Source organism: Leguminivora glycinivorella, chromosome 1 (genome assembly GCF_023078275.1).
Source record: "Leguminivora glycinivorella isolate SPB_JAAS2020 chromosome 1, LegGlyc_1.1, whole genome shotgun sequence".
In the NCBI taxonomy this organism is placed as follows: domain Eukaryota; kingdom Metazoa; phylum Arthropoda; class Insecta; order Lepidoptera; family Tortricidae; genus Leguminivora; species Leguminivora glycinivorella.
The window spans coordinates 19,356,312-19,377,570 of NC_062971.1; the positions used below are offsets into that span (position 1 = coordinate 19,356,312).

The window sequence follows — 21,259 nt, forward strand, 5'->3', positions numbered from 1 at the left end:
ATCAGAGCGACAGAGACCAAGCACGCAAGGGACATTCGCAGACACCAACGCCCTCCGCACGATATCATTAAGCGCGTGGTGCCGCGGGAACCTCCCCGCACACCGACAACAACTCAACGCGTGATGACCGCTGCTCTCCACCATAGTGCCGCAGATGCAAATGTGAGGTTCACACACCGCACAGCCGAGGCGAAGAGCTACCGCAATCCGCGCCGAGTCGTTATCCAGTAGTGTGCCCAAGTGTGGTGATGGAAGTGCGTGAAGCCACGCTCCAGACTCAGGCTCCGACACTGCAAGAATCCTGGCTTTATCCACACCCTCCGCACGCTCCAACAAGCCCCCAATCACCCGCTTAACCCCTACATCATCCCACAAACGTTGAAGGTCCGGTCTTTCCGGCATCGCTGCGTCAGGGTTGAGAGTCAACCAAGCCTCCCTAGCATCCGCAGCAAAAGGAATGGAAACCTCGACACCATTAGGAGTTAAAATTTGAGTGACAAGGCCCACCACCCCCGCCGCCGACGCCAGAAAGGCCGGCAAACTCACATCCCGTGCTCGCCTCACGCCTAGTCCACCTGACCGAGTTTAAAACAAGAATAACCCGTACAATTTAAAGACTCGAGTTTGGAATATTCTTACGGCCCTAGTTATACGTATACACAATGTTTTTCGTGACACTCACAATGTAGTGAATATGTAAATAGATATTAAGGTTATGTACGGTACTAGAAATTTCGTAACTCCCAAGGGAGAACGATTTTTCTACAACTCCCGCTCCGCCTGCGTGCAATTGCACATTTACTGTGAGAGTGTGATGAAAAATTACTAACAGAAATTCGACCTTATTGCAGGTGCAGCATAAGGTTCCTTGTTGGCATGGAACGCCACAATTAATTAATATCAGGGTTTAATAATTTCAGTATGTTGTAAAACAGTAACAAGTATTTCTGCTTTTTATATTTTTTATTGAAAAAACGATGGTAGCTAGTATAGCTACATTAAAATACAGATATTTATAGGCTAGACTTAATTTAACACATCACATCATCATATTTTATAGTCTTCAGCCATTGTTAATGATAATGAATAATGATATGATAAAAATATAAAACTTTCACAACTTTCGGTGTCTCTGGTTTTGTTCTTCGACCCTCTTGTAGACTTCCTTCATTTTGTTGAGAAGATTGTTTTGCATAGTTGTCACCTAAAACAGAGAAAGAATAATGTTGATAAGAAATTAGAGATTAAAATTCAAACTAGGTATAATGACAGTCAAAAATTGACACTCGCGATTTAGTACTTATCGCCAGCATAATCAAATACCTAATTTGTGAAGCTATAAGTAAAAATTAAGCTATTTCCTTCTCTTTCTTGCAACCATAATAGGGATGACGACTAATACATTAAAAAAATGGCATTCTGTTTAGTCCGTCAGTTAGATTGTCCAAAAATACTAACACATATTTTTCGCTTTTCTAATTAATGAAAAAATACAAAGATATAGAGCATCAAAGTTCTGGGGTGGGAGCTCGTGACGTCACTTCTAAATAAAAATTGTACCTAGGCGTGACGTCACGCGAAACTTCAACGCACTGTACCGTCGTCATTTTTCGTTTAAGAAGAAAAATAAAAAAATACGTGTCTAAAATTCTTTGATAATCTTAACTGACGGACTAATTAGATTTTTTTAGTCGTCTGGCCTATTGTCGAGTAGAGCGATTTATTAGTTTCCTATTAATGGCTCAAAATGTACTTATTGATCGAATCAAATTACATTTCGCAGTAAGTTATCAGTTTTCATACTCATAAAATTATCTAACTAATCTTCAACTAAGTCGATTTTGTGCTTAAACTGTTACTGGCGACAATGTTATGCTTAAACTTTCAGTCTAGTGCTGGTGTAAGGTACTCACGCTGCCGGTGAAGCGGTCCGTGATGTGCGCGAGCTCGGCGGTGCCGGCGGCCTTCTCCTGCTCGTGCTTGAGCGTGGCCTCCTTGCTGGCCTGCAGAGTTAGCTCGGTGCACTCTAGTGCTGGTGTAAGGTACTCACGCTGCCGGTGAAGAGGTCCGTGATGTGCGCGAGCTCGGCGGTGCCGGCGGCCTTCTCCTGCTCGTGCTTGAGCGTGGCCTCCTTGCTGGCCTGCAGAGTTAGCTCGGTGCACTCTAGTGCTGGTGTAAGGTACTCACGCTGCCGGTGAAGAGGTCCGTGATGTGCGCGAGCTCGGCGGCCGGCGGCCTTCTCCTGCTCGTGCTTGAGCGCGGCCTCCTTGCTGGCCTGCAGAGTTAGCTCGGTGCACTCTAGTGCTGGTGTAAGGTACTCACGCTGCCGGTGAAGAGGTCCGTGATGTGCGCGAGCTCGGCGGTGCCGGCGGCCTTCTCCTGCTCGTGCTTGAGCGTGGCCTCCTTGCTGGCCTGCAGAGTTAGCTCGGTGCACTCTAGTGCTGGTGTAAGGTACTCACGCTGCCGGTGAAGAGGTCCGTGATGTGCGCGAGCTCGGCGCTGCCGGCGGCCTTCTCCTGCTCGTGCTTGAGCGTGGCCTCCTTGCTGGCCTGCAGAGTTAGCTCGGTGCACTCTAGTGCTGGTGTAAGGTACTCACGCTGCCGGTGAAGAGGTCCGTGATGTGCGCGAGCTCGGCGCTGCCGGCGGCCTTCTCCTGCTCGTGCTTGAGCGCGGCCTCCTTGCTGGCCTGCAGAGTTAGCTCGGTGCACTCTAGTGCTGGTGTAAGGTACTCACGCTGCCGGTGAAGAGGTCCGTGATGTGCGCGAGCTCGGCGGTGCCGGCGGCCTTCTCCTGCTCGTGCTTGAGCGTGGCCTCCTTGCTGGCCTGCAGAGTTAGCTCGGTGCACTCTAGTGCTGGTGTAAGGTACTCACGCTGCCGGTGAAGAGGTCCGTGATGTGCGCGAGCTCGGCGGTGCCGGCGGCCTTCTCCTGCTCGTGCTTGAGCGCGGCCTCCTTGCTGGCCTGCAGAGTTAGCTCGGTGCACTCTAGTGCTGGTGTAAGGTACTCACGCTGCCGGTGAAGAGGTCCGTGATGTGCGCGAGCTCGGCGGTGCCGGCGGCCTTCTCCTGCTCGTGCTTGAGCGTGGCCTCCTTGCTGGCCTGCAGAGTTAGCTCGGTGCACTCTAGTGCTGGTGTAAGGTACTCACGCTGCCGGTGAAGAGGTCCGTGATGTGCGCGAGCTCGGCGGTGCCGGCGGCCTTCTCCTGCTCGTGCTTGAGCGCGGCCTCCTTGCTGGCCTGCAGAGTTAGCTCGGTGCACTCTAGTGCTGGTGTAAGGTACTCACGCTGCCGGTGAAGAGGTCCGTGATGTGCGCGAGCTCGGCGGTGCCGGCGGCCTTCTCCTGCTCGTGCTTGAGCGCGGCCTCCTTGCTGGCCTGCAGAGTTAGCTCGGTGCACTCTAGTGCTGGTGTAAGGTACTCACGCTGCCGGTGAAGAGGTCCGTGATGTGCGCGAGCTCGGCGGTGCCGGCGGCCTTCTCCTGCTCGTGCTTGAGCGTGGCCTCCTTGCTGGCCTGCAGAGTTAGCTCGGTGCACTCTAGTGCTGGTGTAAGGTACTCACGCTGCCGGTGAAGAGGTCCGTGATGTGCGCGAGCTCGGCGGTGCCGGCGGCCTTCTCCTGCTCGTGCTTGAGCGTGGCCTCCTTGCTGGCCTGCAGAGTTAGCTCGGTGCACTCTAGTGCTGGTGTAAGGTACTCACGCTGCCGGTGAAGAGGTCCGTGATGTGCGCGAGCTCGGCGGTGCCGGCGGCCTTCTCCTGCTCGTGCTTGAGCGTGGCCTCCTTGCTGGCCTGCGTGAGCCGCGCGGCGCGCTCCGCCTCCTCGCACGCGCGACGGTGCTTCTCTTCTGACTCCTTCAGGACGCTGGAAATTCATATCTGTTATGCGAAGTTCTTGGAAAAAGGAGCGAACTGCTGACATTAAATAACGTAGTGAGGATTTGTAGACCGGCTCCATATTACAGATGTACGAGTTTGAAATGAAATTTAAACATCGTACGTTAAAGTTTATCACCTATGACCTAAAGCGCATGGACGTGATAGCCATAGCCTTCATTTATGGAAGCACATTTTGTTTTTTGATATCATTAGAGTATATTAAGGTTATTGCAGTATCCTTTCCTTTGGTAAGCATTAGTTTTGAGCCTATAGGAGTCCTAAAATCCTAATACCCTTTCCAGTTTACCCCAAATAATTATAACTTCAAGGTCCGTCTAGACGTGATGATCAAATCGAATTGGATCACTTAATTATACTGACAATTTAGGTCGACAAATGAATGGTTGTTAAGAGGTGTAGAGGGAAATGCTTGAAACACAACTTTTGGCTGCATAACTTTGTTTATACTAGTTAGGAGCTAAACATTATCCAAAGTCCTCGGCCGTACGCCTTGAGCCAGAGGGAAGAGAGGGGTTCGAAGGGATATGTTAAGATCCTAACTAGCCCAAACCAAGATACAACGTCAAAACTTGTGTTCCTTGTATTTATCTACACTTTTTTAATGTTTGGCCTAATTAAAATCGCTACTCGTGTGTTAAGGCTACATCTGTATGAATTCTTTAAGGGAGAGGTAGGTAGATGGTGAGTGACCTGTCCTGCTAGGCCTGCAGTTGCCGTTGTCTGACTCCTTGTCGGATACAATAGCTAGCCATACACGTACGGTCTTTTCTGTCGGATCTGCTTGACAGATGTGACGAGAGATAGACACCGATTTGTCCGTCGGGTATCTGTCCGCTGACCGTGCTCAAAACCAACGGATCGGATCGGATGTGTCCAATCAGGCACATCTGTCAGACAGATCCGACAGACAAATCCGTACGTACATGGCTAGCTAATAATAAAGCTAGGAACACATTAGCCGGGCGCGCCCACGGACGCGGCTGGTGACCTCGACTGATAAGTGTGCACAGTCATAAACATCCAGCTCGCCAGATGACGTCCGGACGTCCGTGCGCTCAAGGCCACGTCCACGGCTTACGTCCGATAGTTTACACAATAGGCTAGTTTCCTACTAGTCAAATCAGCTTCTTTTTAAGAACTGTCAAAACGATTTTCTAATATGGAATTACTATGAAATACTGAGAAGTGACGTCACGGTCAATTCATTTACTTTATATCTTTCTCTTTGACTTATTAAATAAAAATTATGGTTAAAGATAACTATATTTTTCTTATAATTATGCGGTGCTTTATTTCGTGCACTGCATAAAATATTTTATTTTAAGTATAGGAAACTACCCTATTCAGTGTATATTCATTATCTAGATCGCGGCTGTGGACGCGACCCATAATAAATTCGTAGGTTAAGCGGTACCTGTCCTGGTTGGCTTGCGCCACGGCCCTGTGGTGCGCGCGCTCCTTGCGGCGGGCGGCGGCGCGCTGCGCGGCGTGCTCGGCGTCGGCGCGCGCGGCCTGCAGCTCGCCCGCCTCCGTGCTCAGCACGGCCAGCTCGCCCTCCGCGCCGTCCGTGTCCAGGTCGCCGTTCTCCAGCTCCCTATAGTTCCTAGGTTAAGCGGTACCTGTCTCGGTTGGCTTGCGCCACGGCCCTGTGGTGCGCGCGCTCCTTGCGGCGGGCGGCGGCGCGCTGCGCGGCGTGCTCGGCGTCGGCGCGCGCGGCCTGCAGCTCGCCCGCCTCCGTGCTCAGCACGGCCAGCTCGCCCTCCGCGCCGTCCGTGTCCAGGTCGCCGTTCTCCAACTCCCTATACATTTCACATTCATAAATCACTATTATACACTGTAGGTACTACGTATTTCTGAAGCCAAAAGAAAGATAAAAGTCAAGAAAAAATTTGCGTATTTTTTTTATGTATTTTACATAAAAAACCGTGTATAACAATCACAGCTTAACACTACACAATTCTCGCGTTTTATCCACATATTTAAAGTCACTCATGTTATTTTATCGCGCAAAGTCACTCATGTTAATTTATCGCGTTCGATTAGACCCTTGCCTTGAGTGATTTTAAAGAAATAGTATATTTGTGCCACATAATCTTAATTATACAATGTTTTTACATCTTTTTAGGGTTCCGTAGTCAACTAGGAACCCTTATAGTTTCGCCATGTCTGTCTGTCCGTCCGTCCGTCCGTCCGCGGATAATCTCAGTAATCGTTAGCACTAGAAAGCTGAAATTTGGTACCAATATGTATATCAATCACGCCAACAAAGTGCAAAAATAAAAAATAGAAAAAAATGTTTTATTAGGGTACCCCCCCTACATGTAAAGTGGGGGCTGATATTTTTTTTCATTCCAACCCCAACATATGATATATTGTTGGATAGGTATTTAAATATGAATAAGGGTTTACTAAGATTGTTTTTTGATAATATTAATATTTTCGGAAATAATCGCTCCTAAACGAAAAAAAGTGCGTCCCCCCCCTCTAACTTTTGAACCATATGTTTAAAAAATATGAAAAAAATCAAAGTAGAACTTTATAAAAACTTTCTAGGAAAATTGTTTTGAACTTGATAGGTTCAGTAGTTTTTGAGAAAAATGGAAAACTACGGAACCCTACACTGAGCGTGGCCCGACACGTTCTTGGCCGGTTTTTTTGGATTTGTCTAATGTGGCCTTCACCAACTGCAGTTTTTTTAATGACGTTATGCAGTGACCCCATAGCCTATACACACTTGAAACTATAGAGCTCCAGAATTCCAGTTAAGTTGTCCTTCTATGTAAGTGTTACTGATTAAGTACTGAGCTACTTTGAAACTCACCTATCCACCTCACCAGTAGATTGAAAGGGAAAAATTGTTTAAAACTTACTTAATGCTTTCAGCCATTTTCATAATGTCGTGCAGGAATGTGTTGGTCTGGTCCAATGTGGGCTTCAATGACTGCAGGTTCTGCAGGCTGCTCTCCTTCTGTGTGAGAGTTGCTGAGAGGGTGCTCAGCTTTTCCTCCACCTCTCTGAAGTTCTGTGCCGCTTGCTCAACCTGACCTCTGATGTCTTCAGCATCATAAACCTAGAAAATAAAACTTATTACATAAAATAGTCACTTTGCATAAATCCACATGGCCTTCTCCAATGCTGTTAATGTTGCAAAATCAAGTTATAAGCCATTTTAATTAGTACCATAACTGGGATCTTATATGTAACACAGCATAATAATTTTTCTTTACCTATAAACTGCAGGTATTGATTACAGTTTTATGGACAGCATGCATAGCCAAATGCACAAACGCTCACGAAACGAAACTCTCGTAGATGTCTATCTCTATCGCTCTTGCATATTGACGCGACAGAGCTAGACTACGTTTCGTGGCGTTTCGTTTTCGTAGAAATGCCATTCGGCTACGGGGCCAGAAGTGTTTGAGTACCTTCAAAGCCTTCTTCCTTGCATTTTCGGCCAGGATGCCATCCCTGTGAGCCTTCTTCTGTTCCAGCAGAATATCAGTCTGTTTGTTCTCTTCAGTGATGGCCTCCAACTCCTTTACTACTTCCGCCTCTACCTCATTTTCCTGCTTGACCTCCTCTTTCAATAATGGTATGTCATGCTGAAGCTGCAATACAAGTTGTTTAATAATAAAAATAGGCAGCATTTTTGTATTCTGAATAACTTAAAATATGGTCTTTGGTTATAGGTATTTTATAGTTTTTGTTGTATATTAAAAGTTTACCTGCTCTAGGAGTTCTGCTCTGTTACCCTTCTCTGCAGCCTCCTTGTTCCTCATTTGAATAATATTATCCTTCTTTTCGGTTAAAGCTTTTACCTGAAAGAATGTCATTGGTACAGTTATTGGCAATACCATAATTGAACTTGATGTTTTCAATGTTTTTTTCATTCTTGGCATATGGCAAATTCTCCCTTTTTCAGCACTACAAATACAAAAAGGAAACTCCATCACAGTAACCATGGCAGTGTGCAATCTAATTTTTACACACCTCATCCTTCCATGCAAAAATTTCCTCCTCATTGGCTGCAATATCAGCCAACCTGGAATCATTAAACATCATCTGGTTGAAAAGCACTATCAGGATGGTGTATGACCTATAAGTGGTTGGCTGAAGCAGATCCATGATGCGGAAACACAGGTTGGCTTCTGGCAGGATGGATACCAAGTGGTTGACGATGCGTATGGTGTTGATCACCGGAAGTAGGTCAAGGTAGTATGTTATGTGCTCATCTGAATCTTCTGGAGGCTGCAAAGTACAAATTAGGTGATTAAACTGAAAATCAGCATTGATGACAAGATGCTAAAGGTTATGAAGTAAACATATTCATTTAGAATTGTTCTTTTCAGATTATATAATATAATTTTAAACATAATCAACCTTAAAGCAGAATGGATTTACCTGAGTTTGATGTTAAGCAACACAATCACTCTAAGCATTGATAATATTTTTAATAAGCTATGTTTTCTAACGTATATCAATTGGTTGATTGTCGTCTGGCATTCGAAGATTAGAATTGCAATTTGTGCATTATGTTTTTCTTTTATATAGTATGTGGTCTGCCTTACACCAATGGAATGAGGCCTTTGCCAAGCGGCACACTGAATTAAGAGATATACTCTCATTCAGAAAAAAGGGGCTAAATAGATAGACCAATTTGAAGAAATAAATTCCCGATTTTTCCACAATAAATATCAGTAGAATCTGAATAGAAAAATAATTTGTGAAATGGCTACAATATTACTACTTTTTCCACATAGATTATAAATAGACTCCACACCCAGTGTTTATTAACAGCATTAGTTTACCGTACCATTAACACAGCATCCCTGCTAACACCATGACGTTCAAATATATACATCACATGCATCATAACAGCCTGAGGTCGCATTAAGTCCGCCGTCGTTAGCGGAATATCCGGCAACAGACTATTCCAGTTCGCCAAGAAGTTATCCACAGATACTGACGACACTGAAACAAACAAAAATGCATTCGTTACTATCAGTTTATCCCTAAGATTAATAATATTTTCATAATCCCTTAAAAACGAAAACAAGACTTGGGTTTACCTTTTTCCATTTTGTCGATTTTTCCTACGAGCTTTAAATTCACAAGTAAGCTATAGTTTATTTAATACTGATACGGATTATTTACGCTAATATTTATGTAACTGATTAATTTCAATATTTCAAATTGAGACTTCGATAAAATTCAAGCTAACGTCCAACAGTCCAACGTCTTTGTTGTCAGTTGTCAGTTAGGCATCTATATATATTTTTTATATGTGAACAAAAGCATATCGTGAATTCTAGTTTATTTGCCATAGCCACAAATTTCACTCATGTTGACATTTTCAATAAGTGTGAGTGAGCCCATGCTCCTTCTCATGTGGATACACTTTTTGGGCTTTTAGCCAATGTATTTGATCCGGTTTAAGATATTGCAAAATATCGCACATCTATCGACATCGATAAATATTAGGGACTAGGTTAGTCGAGCCCTAGCGATTTTTTTCTTTGTGTTGGTAGCATTGACATGACGTCACGTGACCACCTTCGAGAAAACGAAAGAAGTTCCGGACTTTTGTCTCATTCGCTCAAAAACAAAAAATTGGTTGTCTGTAAAGTCAATTTACGGACGGTAGTTTAACGTGATAACGTCAAACATTACAGTAGTATAGACAGGGGCGGTCAGAGTATAGCAAAAGGGGCCCGATTCTGGGACTTTTTTCACGTTTTTTTATTTATTTATTTATTTATTAAAAATACACAAAAGTTAACAGTATTTCACCAAAGCACTTATGTGGTAATATAATTATGTACATGTTAAATTGACATAAATAAAAGCAAACACACTTAAAAGTTAAACTATGGTTATCACATTAATCACCTAAGGAGTGTAGAGTCTATGAACCTTAAGAGTTTTCTGTAAAACACACCAACACTATCAGCAAATATGTCAATATCATCTGTCTCCAACATGATGCGGTTAAGAGCAGCTCGGGCTCGAGCGGTGCGCCGGCCGCCGCGAACAGGCGCCGCCGCCGCCGCGCCGGCACCGCGCCCGGCATGCCAACCACCACATTCGCTCTTGGCACTTGCAGCCCCATTCTCTCAAGCACGGATGCGTCATCTACTCTATGGTGAAACAGTTGGCGGTAATGCATAATATGCAGCAGTTTCCGTCTGGTTTCTAGAGTTTGAAGACCAACCATTCCTGTTACGAATAGAGATGGATACATATATGGGTAATAACCGTACAGCTTAGTCGTTTGTAAATGTGCCTACAGAACTTCCTCTGCACTCTTTCTAGCATAGTGTTTTGTTCTTATTAGAAAGAATGCATTAAAATAAGCATCTTTTATAAATTAAAGTTTTTTTTAAACCTACTAATTTAGGAGTTAGAGTGGTGCAAAGTTGCAAAATTTTCCCGTAGCATTACTAAGGCGCCAGAGACAGAAAGCGATATCGACGGAGCCCCGCTTATTACAGAAACTGCACAGAATAGGAGCCTTCGGACGTTTGAAGATACCTAACGAACCTAACCTATACCTACCTATATAAAAGTCGTCATTTTGTATCCTAGACCGTTTGCGAGACACGCGTTAATTTTATTAAAGTGCTAGTGCCATTTACTAATCTTAGAACCCTAATATCTCAGTAAATATTAATAATGGAGAAGAAAAAGTTTATATAACAAAACATCCTTATTTTAACGTGTTCTATATGATTTATCAATATTAACATAGGTTATATTGGTAAAAAAAATCATCGTAAATTTATTAAGTCTCTGGCGCCTTAGTAAATACTATGGGAAAATTCGCAATTTCGTACTGCTCTAACTCCTAAATAAGTAGGTTTTTCAAACAACTTCATTCTATAAAAGATGCTTATTTTAATGCAATCTTTCATGTTTTTAAATTACAAACACTCAAAAATAATAAACACGGGCGCGCCATCTGTCGCAGCTGTGGTGCTTTACTCAGGCCACACGCTACAACCATAACGAGCGCATCGATCAGCCGCTTAGTTCCAACGCGCGCCAATAGATGGCGCTTAAGCTATATTGGGAAACGGGACAATGACGTCATCTTTTTCGTGCATGCTGCCCGTAGTAACGAGTTATTAGACGTTATCACGTCAAAAGTAATAGTGTGTTCAACACACTTTACTAGTAGTTTGTGGTTGTGAGACTTGTGAATAAAGCTAGGAACACACTACGCGGACGTCCGTCGTGAATCGACCGCGGACGGGAATCTGGACAATGGAAATACACATAACCGTGCAAACTATCGGTCGACGGACGTGGACGTGGCCTTGAGCGCATGGACGTCCGATCGAAATCTGGCTCGCTGGATGTTTTGTTCCGTGCACACTGATCGGTCGCGGTCGCGGTCGTTTTACGACGGACGTCCGCGTAGTATGTTCCTAGCTTTAAGCTAGGAACATACAGCTAGGAAGTAGGAACATACTGCGCTCAAGGCCACGTCCGCGTCCGTCGACCGATAGTTTGCACGGTTATGTGTATTTCCATTGTCCAGATTCCCGTCCGCGGTCGATTCACGACGGACGTCCGCGTAGTGTGTTCCTAGCTTCAAGGTCTTTGGTAAACACAGAAAATATAGTTGTAAATAACCTTGGTGAGGAGAGGTTGTGTGTTAGCATTTAAGTAGCCTACAAACGACCGCACCGTACACACGAGTGAGAGCGAGAAAAAAATAAATAACTCTTTCTCACTCCCACTTATAGGCAAGGATAGGGGTGACCTTGGTGGGGTTTGGTCCTCGTACGTCCATGTGTTAGCATTATTAAATTTGGAACGGAGGCCTTACATTTGCATATTTTGAACGCGCCCTAAAAGGGTACTGGCAGTGGCAGTTGACGTTGTCAAAAAACGTCAGTCGACGTCATTTCATTCATTCGGTTCGATTGTATTTCGTTGAATCGTGTTCTGTTGTCCGGTTAGAAGTAATATAATTTCTTTAAATTAACACGAAATTGTAATGAACTCATTATAAATACTTTCAAAATGAGGATAACAAACTTAAGGCGCGGAAGGATCGCGCGTATGGGTGGTATATGTGCAATTTTACTGATGCTCATTTACGCTCTTCACAAGTGGTCAAACGAAAACGTCGGCAATCGAGAGGATGTTGTAGTTTCGGACTCGCTTAATAGTAATTCTTACAAATCTCATCATGATGTTTATCCGACCCTGAAAACCGGTAAGTGTATTTTTTATGTTTTGGTTGAAGTTGATCTGGATAAGTAATTACAGTTATGTGGCCCAATGGGGTGAGACGCGACGTAAAGGCCGGTTTTCCGTTGCATTGTTTTTATTGCATGCACGACAACAGGCGTGCGAATATAATGAATTGCATTGTAGCGGCTGCAAATGTCACTAATGAAACTGTAATCTGTATGCATGTAAACAAATTTTAATTTTATAAAGGTGAACATAATTCAATATATGTGCTGTACACAGATTTAATTATTAACATATTTGTATCAACTGCATGTAAATGTAGGAAATAACTACCAAGTAGTATAATTGCTCTTTTATTTGTTCTCTCTATAGATAATCTTTTTTATTCAGAGTAGTTCAGTAGGACAATCAAGAAGAATTAAGAGAGTATGTAACTGTGTGTAAAAAATAATCTTAAAGATGATACATGCACAGTACTATAGGAACTTATATGTTGATTTATCAACATAAGGGCACTATTTTCCATGGGTAGGACAAAATTAAATGTTGGCACTAAATAATCATTTCTAAATACCAAATGTATCCTAACTTCTATAAAACTCCATCCCATATTAGAATAAATTCTTTAGTTATTGTCATCAATAATCAAAACAACTGGCCATACTAAAATGTAGTACACTCTAGTTATCATACCTTCTGCTTATTAGTGTGAGCTTTCAGATCGTTACAACATATTTGCCCTGGATAATCCTACCCTATCAGACGGATCCATTAAACATACCCCAGGTAAAATACCTACCTATAGTTCCCTGTGTGAGTCCTTTCATATCTTTGCTACTTGTTGGTACGTCTTAGCAATCATTTTTAATCCATTTATAAAGATCTTTATTTTCCTTTAACCAGATTTTTCATTTTCTTCCATTTTTAGATAAAAAAGAGTTATCATTAATGAAATAAATATTGTTTGATAATACTATATTTCTTGTGGGTTTTATTTAAGTTCCCTTTAGTTAGTGAAGCTTCTGTTTTTGACCTAGGTCAGTATAAGTAGAGGGTTTTGTAGCATTACTTTATTTTAATTTTAGGATAAACGGCTTTGTATAATTTTGTGTTAACAAACCAAAGTATAGAATGACATTCTAATATTGACTTTATGGATTTCACAGTGAATATAATTATTCAGTAAATAAAAAAACACAAATTCCAATCACAAAATCCTGAAATCATTTAAAACTAAATTATCTGATTTATTGCATTCATGGAGGGGCGTAAAGTCATACAGAATTTAAAAAAAAGTAGAAGGAGACTATATAATGCACAACGGCTCTATCACAAGTTAATACAATGTTTACAGTTGCAACATAAAAATTTTGAAAAATCCCCTGACATAGTGGACTGATTTTTATGAAACATGGCTAAGAGCACTCCTGACTAATTCAGCTTTCCAACAAAAAAAAAAACTAAATCTGTTCATTCGTTCGGGAGCTACGGTACCACAGACAGACACACACACACACACACACACACACACACACACACACAGACAGACAGACAAACACGTCAAACTTTTACAACACCATCGTTTTTGCGTCAGGGGTTAATAAAAAGACATAATAAATGCAACAGCCTACATTTACACACGATCTTGAGGTGTAAAATCTCAAAAAAATGGTTTTTATCAGCCAACCAACTAGAAATAAGATGGATTTAATCATATCCTGTAGAAAGAGTAAAGCAAACCCTGTGCCCTAAGGAAAACGGGTACTTCTCGCGCAGCTTATGTGTAAAAGGGCCTAAACGTTATGAGGAACTAACACCCTTTTATTATACATAAGTTGCGCGAGACTTGTACCCCTTTTTACCAGCCCCTCTAGCACAACTTGTCTTGTCGCGCGCGAGTCCATACTTGAAGTCGCGCTTGATCTATGGACTCGCGCGCGACAAGGCAAGTTGTGCTAAAGGGTCAGGGCTATAGAACTCGCACTTAGCCGGTTTTTTTTCTAATTTCATACATTCAGCACGTAAAGGCATTGTCACCACATCTGCCATTAAATTTCACAAACGTCCATTTCGGTCACATATAAAAAGATAATTAATAAATAATAGGAAATAAAAATAAAAGAGCCACCTTTCCATGATCGTTATAAGTTAGTCTATTAGAAAAATATATTATTTCCCTATTTTCAAAAAACTACCTACCCAATTGATATTTGTATGATATCAACCATACTTATTTGTTGTAGATGTGTTGGGTAACTTCGAGCCGAAGCCGCGGCGGGCGGTAGTCGGGCCTGGCGAGGAGGGCAAGCCCTACCACATGTCGCAGGACCGCGCCAACGACGTGGCCGAGTCGGAGAGCGAGTACGGCATGAACATAGCCGCCTCCGATATGATCGCAATGAACAGGTAACTGCTGTTCTCTATGTGTAGCTAGCTAGGTACATGCTAAGACCTTTTTTTTGCCTTTGCACGTGTTGCAAGACCGCGCCAACAATTAGGGTTTCTGCTCGAGAGTCTCGAACTCGAGACTTCTCGAGACTTTCGGCTTCATTCGAGACGAGAAAAAAATGACAGGTACTCGAGACGTCTCGAGGCCCGAATGTAAAGTACGACCTGAAGTGAAATGCAACTTTTTACCTTCTGCCCGGTCTCATCGCGAGGCGGTGGGGACGGTGTCGAACGGCGGTCATAAATTATAACGAGATAAAGCGATCTAACCTCTCATTCCAACGTAAGCTGGCAGCGACTTTGGCTAGTTTTGACAGCCTCATGTTATTTAAAAGCAATTCGTCATTACAAAAAAGTCAGCGCGTTTATGTATCTTGGGTCATTGATAACCTGCGAAGAGTGCTATGGCTAACTTCGACAAGATTTGGAAGAACAGAGGAATCCGACGTCAAAATAAAGTGCGATTATTTCAATAATCTCGATATTTATGTATGGTGCCGAAACTTGGACCCTGAAAAGTTTTGATGTGGCTAAGATTGACGCTATTGAGATGTGGTGCTGGCGACTTGAAAAGCTAGAAGAACTAACAAACATCTCTATTTTGCAAGAACTGAATATCACCACACGGCTCTCCAAAATATGCCAATAGCGACCCTCAGATTTTTCGGACACATTATGAGAGCACCAATGCATAATATGGCGAATTAATGGTAAACATTCTTGGGGTGGGGCTCGTAAGAGATGGTCTGACTGTGTGAAGAAATCGTGTGGCGACAGCGTATACTGTGCAGTCCACATGGCTTATGACCGCGTTCAATGGAGACACGCTACTTGTGGTCGCGAACCTCGGCAATGAGGAAACGAGGAAGAAGAAGAAGTTATTTTAAACGTTTAATTTCAATGACATTATGATTTAATACACGACATTTTAATTTACTTAACCCGTGCACAGGTGGGGAAGTTAAAGGATTAGGTATTATTTTCAAGACTATAATTGTAGTTTTCTTGTAAAAATTTGATTTATGTTTATTTCAAATAAGATTTTTATTGCTCTTACGCATTTTTTAATAGTGTGGTGCAATAAAAACTACTAATCATATTGTTGTTTATTGTTTTATCAAAATTTTACCATTATAAAAAAAGACTCGAGACTCGAGAAGACTCGAGACTTTGGGCTCGAGATTTCTCGAAACTCGAGACTTCTAATAGGTCGAGAAATCAGAAACCCTACCAACAATGTTACGAATCCAGAGCGCGAGTAAGGCGTCATATAAGCTGCTTCCTACATGATGCCATGACTCGCAGTTCAAACTGATTTGATAGCGTGTAAATACAGAATTAGCTAGAATCTACTCTAAGATAAATGTAGTAAGTAAGACATTTGTTTTTTATCATGCAGAAACGTCTGCGAGCGATATTACTTTTTTTTACATACATACATACATACATACAATCACGCCTGTATCCCATAAAGGGGTAGGCAGAGCACATGAAACTACTAAAGCTTCAGGGCCACTCTTGGCAAATAAGGGGTTAAAAGAAAACGAAACTGTGGCATTGCAGTGACAGGTTGCCAGCCTCTCGCCTACACCACAATTTAACCCATATCCCATAGTCGCCTTCTACGACACCCACGGGAAGAAAGGGGGTGGTGAAATTCTTAACCCGTCACCACACAGGCAACATACACATTTACATATTTTTTCTCAAACACGCAATGAAATATTGTCTTTACGTTCCTTAAAATGGGCTGGGAAGTATCGCTTTTTGGGCGCAACAACTCGAGAGGACTGTAAAGGGATTTCATATTATTTTTTAGGCCTAGGCCTGCAAAGCAACTTTTTTTTATAAAATATTGTCCTTTAGAGCATTTTTTTTATTTCATTGTATGTTTGAGAAAAGCACTATACATGCCTCGGCGTGAAAACGGATTCCCGGCCTCGTATCCCTATCCGGCCTCGCTCGCACGCTCGCTCGGCCGTATATACCCACTTGGCCGGAAATCCTCATTTTCCCGGCCTCTGATGTAATGTACTATTAAATTATAGGAAAAATGGAAAAATTCACACCTCCGGCAGGACTCTAACCTGCGACCTCTTTCTTTGCCAGAACCAGCCGCGCTCCCAACTGCGCCACGGAGGCCTGCTGGATGTGTGCGAATTTATCCATGCCTTCCTTCAATTCTTAAACGCCTTAGGGTGTAACGCCGGAGGTGTGAATTTTTAAATTTTTCCTATAATTTAAAAATATGCAATACCGACATGTTTCTTGGTTGACTCGATATCTATGTAATTTTTACAAAAAATACCTACTGTTCTATAGAAACTTTGACAGTAAAAAGAGGACAGATTTTTTTTCCTACTAATTCAACTGCTGCACTCTTTAGCTGTTAAGGTATGTAGGTACTATACCTATGTAAAATGCAATTCCACAATAAGTTGAGAACAGGATCTTTTACAAGACCAATGGAGAAAGTACCTACGAATATAGTTTACCTTGGTACCTAGTACCTATTCGATATTACATAGAAGTTTCCAACAGGTTTTGTTTAGATATGCTATTGGCCAAGACTGGTTTGCTAATGTTGTTGAGAATTTGCCTAAAGTTAAACGTATAGACTTCTCAACTGTGTGTATAGACAAATCATATCTAAATCATGATAAGTCAGAGTAAGATACATTTACTGATTCAATAAACTATTTACATTTAATAAACATCGCTGTTTTATGAACGGAATTATATCTTCATAGTAATATTCTTTTCAAAGAATAATCAGTTGTGCAGGTAATTGTTTTGTAATAAGTACCAAGTACACATTGAATATGGCTATGGTTTGAATACCGTTTATGATTGTAAAATTTCACGGCTTCTTATCTGAAACAATGTTCAACGATAGCGTATAAGTAGCGTACGTTTTTTTGTGAAGCTCTCTATTATTTTTACTAAGATACTGACGTTCTTTGTGTGGTTATGTAGAATGCCCTGAAAATTATATTTAATTTACCATAAGAAATGTAGACATCTGATACCCTTGGGTTTGTCAATTAGCATGTTTATCACTTGTGCGCCGGGTAGCCGGTAGTCAGTTATCTATACACGACCGGTGTTAGATTTAGTCAATACCCGCAGGAATTAGAGCAATTTGTAAATATATCCATGTAGCCATCATTAATATAATATTAGACTTATAAAAAAAAGCTATTACTCAACATGTTTGCATTGTTTAAATACAAAACGACTGTTTATTAAATCTGTTCTACGTGCGTCAAATGTTTAAATAACAATCAAATAGGTAGATTAAAACTCATCACTGTAGCCTAATATCATCATCTTATGCAGTGTTGCTCTATTTGTCGATGCAATTTGCTACTAGTAGAACTAGGAACACTAGAACTAAACCCTTGTAACTTGACACAGGTCGATCCCCGACACGCGCTTGGACGAGTGCAAATACTGGCACTATCCGACAGAGCTGCCCTCCACGTCGGTGATCATCGTGTTCCACAACGAGGGCTTCTCCGTGCTGATGCGCACCGTGCACACCGTCATCGACCGCTCGCCGCCCAACACCCTGCACGAGGTGGTGCTGGTGAGTACTGCACACTGTGCCCGTGTTGGTGCCTTCCTTCATCTTGTCATGCTATTAAAAGTTCGATATGGGAAGTGCGTCTATCTTGTAACTGTCAATATCTGCAAAGCATTAAATGTAATCACTCGGGTTTCTTTCTTTCTAGGTGGATGACTATTCCGATAAGGATAACTTGAAGTCTAATCTCGATAACTACATAAAACGATGGAAAGGCAAAGTGCGTTTAATTCGCAACTCGCAGAGGGAGGGACTCATACGAACCCGCTCCAGGGGCGCCCAAGAGGCGACAGGGGAAGTTATAGTATTCCTTGACGCTCACTGCGAGGTCAACGTGAACTGGCTGCCGCCGCTACTCGCGCCCATCTACCGAGACTACAAGACCATGACCGTGCCCGTTATAGACGGGGTCGACCACAGAACTTTCGAGTACAGGCCAGTGTACGCCCACGACACCAACTTCAGAGGCATCTTCGAGTGGGGAATGCTCTATAAAGAAAACGAAGTACCCGACAGAGAAGCCAACAAACACGCGCACAAATCCGAGCCTTACAAGAGCCCTACGCACGCGGGCGGTCTTTTTGCTATAAACAGGAACTATTTCCTGGAGATCGGAGCGTACGACCCCGGTTTACTAGTTTGGGGAGGCGAGAATTTCGAGCTCAGCTTTAAAATTTGGCAGTGCGGTGGGAGCATCGAGTGGGTGCCATGTTCGAGAGTAGGCCACGTTTATAGAGCATTCATGCCCTACTCATTTGGCAATCTGGCGAAGAATCGCAAGGGTTCCCTGATAACTATAAATTACAAGAGAGTGATCGAAACGTGGTTCGACGAGGAGCACAAGGAATACTTCTACACCAGAGAGCCAATGGCGAGGTTCTTGGACATGGGGGATATAAGCGAGCAGGTGGCCTTGAAGGAGAAGCTGAAGTGCAAGGACTTCAGTTGGTTCATGGACAACGTGGCGTACGACGTGTACGACAAGTTCCCGAAGCTGCCGAAGAACGTGCGCTGGGGCATGGTGCGCAACAAGGCCGGCAACGTCTGCCTGGACACCATGGGCAAGGCGGCGCCCGCTTATATTGGTAACATTCATTTTAACAGACATACACTGATAGATAATCGAATTAAAAATTTGAATGTTTATGCACCAGTATTAAATTACAAATTTGTTGTTACTTTGATTTCAGCACTATTCTTTGAGGATAAATTATTATTTATTCGATTATCATTGGGATTCACAGGCACGTCAACATGTCACGGCGCCGGCAACAACCAGCTGTTCCGGCTGAACGCGGCTGGCCAGCTCGGCGTCGGCGAGCGCTGCGTTGAGGCCGACGCCGACAGCGTCAAGCAGGCCATCTGCCGGCTCGGCACTGTCGATGGACCCTGGAGGTGAGTAGCGTGGCTCGGTGCGACATGATCAGTTGCTCGGCGTCGGAGAACGCTGCGTCAAGATCGACAGCGTCGAGCAAAGCCGTCGACGGAATTATGTACAATAGGTCTCATGTATTTACCTCCTTCCAGGTACGACGAAGAAAATCACCAGATAATCCACCGGCTGCACAATTACTGCCTAACGCTGCAGCCGCCCTCGCGCACGCTGGCGCTGGCGCCCTGCGACCCGCGCAACACCTACCAGCAGTGGAGCATCACGCACAAGCAGCCTTCCTGGTGATCCCCACACTAACCTAAGTGTTCGAGGCGGGACTCACTGGCCGCCCTGGCCGAGCTATACTGACGCAACGTGACAGTGTCTTCCCCTTGATCGCCCTTCGTCAACTGAGGCTCGCGGATAATATCAACCTCAATATCAACCTTCGGGCATTCCGCAAGGCTCACGATACCGCGCCGCGACCGATTAGCTGAAGCAAAAAAAAATTTAATGGCTAAAGTAAAATGTGCCGCTAAATATTTTACATACTTTTGTATTCATGAAAACGTTTGATGCAGTCGTCCTCATCATTCACATCAACTTTAAATAATTTAATGAAACGTCTTACCGTACCGTCCGCCACAGTTGCACTTCGGTTAATATAAAGCCCTCGGACCCCGAAAAACTAGGGCCACCTTAAAACAATGTCTGCCAATATTAAGCGCAAATAAATATTTTTATTTTTAGGCAAAAAAACTGAATACACTGGGGTCAGGAATAAAAGGTTTCAGTAATAAATTGTAGTGTTTCGTGAAACTTTTCGAGGATTTTTGACTAGTAACACAAACAGCTACCTACTTTAAAACCTCGTCGACTGTGTAAATGAATAAAATAGTAAATACAGTGTGTTTAGATTTTTTATGTTATTTAGATATGTATTTTCTTTTGCTTCACTTTTTTAGGTCAGTATCGTCAATACCATGTCAATACGGTTAAGTGTGTCATAAAGGGTAAGTGTGCCTAGCCCGTATTGACCTTATAGAAAAGTTATGAAATTTATGCATTTATTTGTTTTTTATTTAATTTGTTGTCACATTTAATACGAAAAAACGTTTTAACTCTACGGTGAAACCCTGCCAAAAGTTACATAGCCAAATCAATGACATTACATAATATGTAACTTCGGTACTTACCATCGAGTTCCAGTTGTAAATTTAAAACTTAAAATTGCTATGTTCTCTACTTGTCTAACGGAACTATGGTTTGTTTTTGGTTATGCTCAGACTTTTATCACTTTAAGAAGCTCTTGTTCATAACTATTATTGACGTAATAACTCCATAACAGTGGAATTTATTCCTTAATGTAATATATATTTTAAGTCATTTTTGACTGACGTAGGTATTATTATGGAAAAACTAAATTATTCAAATTGAGAATGTAAGAGAACTGTACCGAGGGAAGCATTAACGGAGTAATCGGTGATGTCAGTCAGTATTGATAGTATTGTATCAAGATCTGTTTATTAGCTTGAAAACGTTAAATTGATCATACATATATCTTTCAAAAACAAATAACACTCTAAATATTTTATGTAAAAAGAGTTGCGAAGATATGTATCATTCGTACATTTACTTTATTAAATTTCGTTACAAAATGTGATTAACAAGAAAATGGATTTTTAGTGTAAAAAAAAATTAATTCAAAATGCTCATGACTTTCACAAGGTACTTAAAATAGATGAAATATGTACACAT

General features: G+C 42.5%; 2 protein-coding genes across 2 annotated transcripts; one reads left to right on the forward strand and one right to left on the reverse strand.

Annotated features, from left to right (window-relative positions):
* Positions 1-944: 944 nt before the first annotated feature.
* LOC125226287 (plectin-like) lies at positions 945-9,116 on the reverse strand. Its single transcript, XM_048130261.1, has 19 exons — positions 8,960-9,116; positions 8,704-8,861; positions 7,881-8,138; positions 7,616-7,708; positions 7,316-7,498; positions 6,761-6,960; positions 5,510-5,689; positions 5,305-5,478; positions 3,693-3,855; positions 3,556-3,645; positions 3,419-3,508; positions 3,282-3,371; positions 3,145-3,234; positions 3,008-3,097; positions 2,871-2,960; positions 2,734-2,823; positions 2,593-2,686; positions 2,051-2,454; positions 945-1,204 (listed from the first exon to the last, which is right to left on the reverse strand). Exons 1-19 carry the CDS (start codon positions 8,967-8,969, stop codon positions 1,115-1,117), a joined length of 2,637 nt encoding a protein of 878 aa, XP_047986218.1. The 5' UTR covers positions 8,970-9,116; the 3' UTR covers positions 945-1,114.
* A 2,694-nt stretch (positions 9,117-11,810) lies between these two features.
* LOC125228080 (N-acetylgalactosaminyltransferase 7) lies at positions 11,811-20,412 on the forward strand. Its single transcript, XM_048132533.1, has 6 exons — positions 11,811-12,114; positions 14,339-14,501; positions 17,961-18,132; positions 18,278-19,214; positions 19,374-19,524; positions 19,657-20,412. Exons 1-6 carry the CDS (start codon positions 11,919-11,921, stop codon positions 19,805-19,807), a joined length of 1,770 nt encoding a protein of 589 aa, XP_047988490.1. The 5' UTR covers positions 11,811-11,918; the 3' UTR covers positions 19,808-20,412.
* Positions 20,413-21,259: the final 847 nt, after the last annotated feature.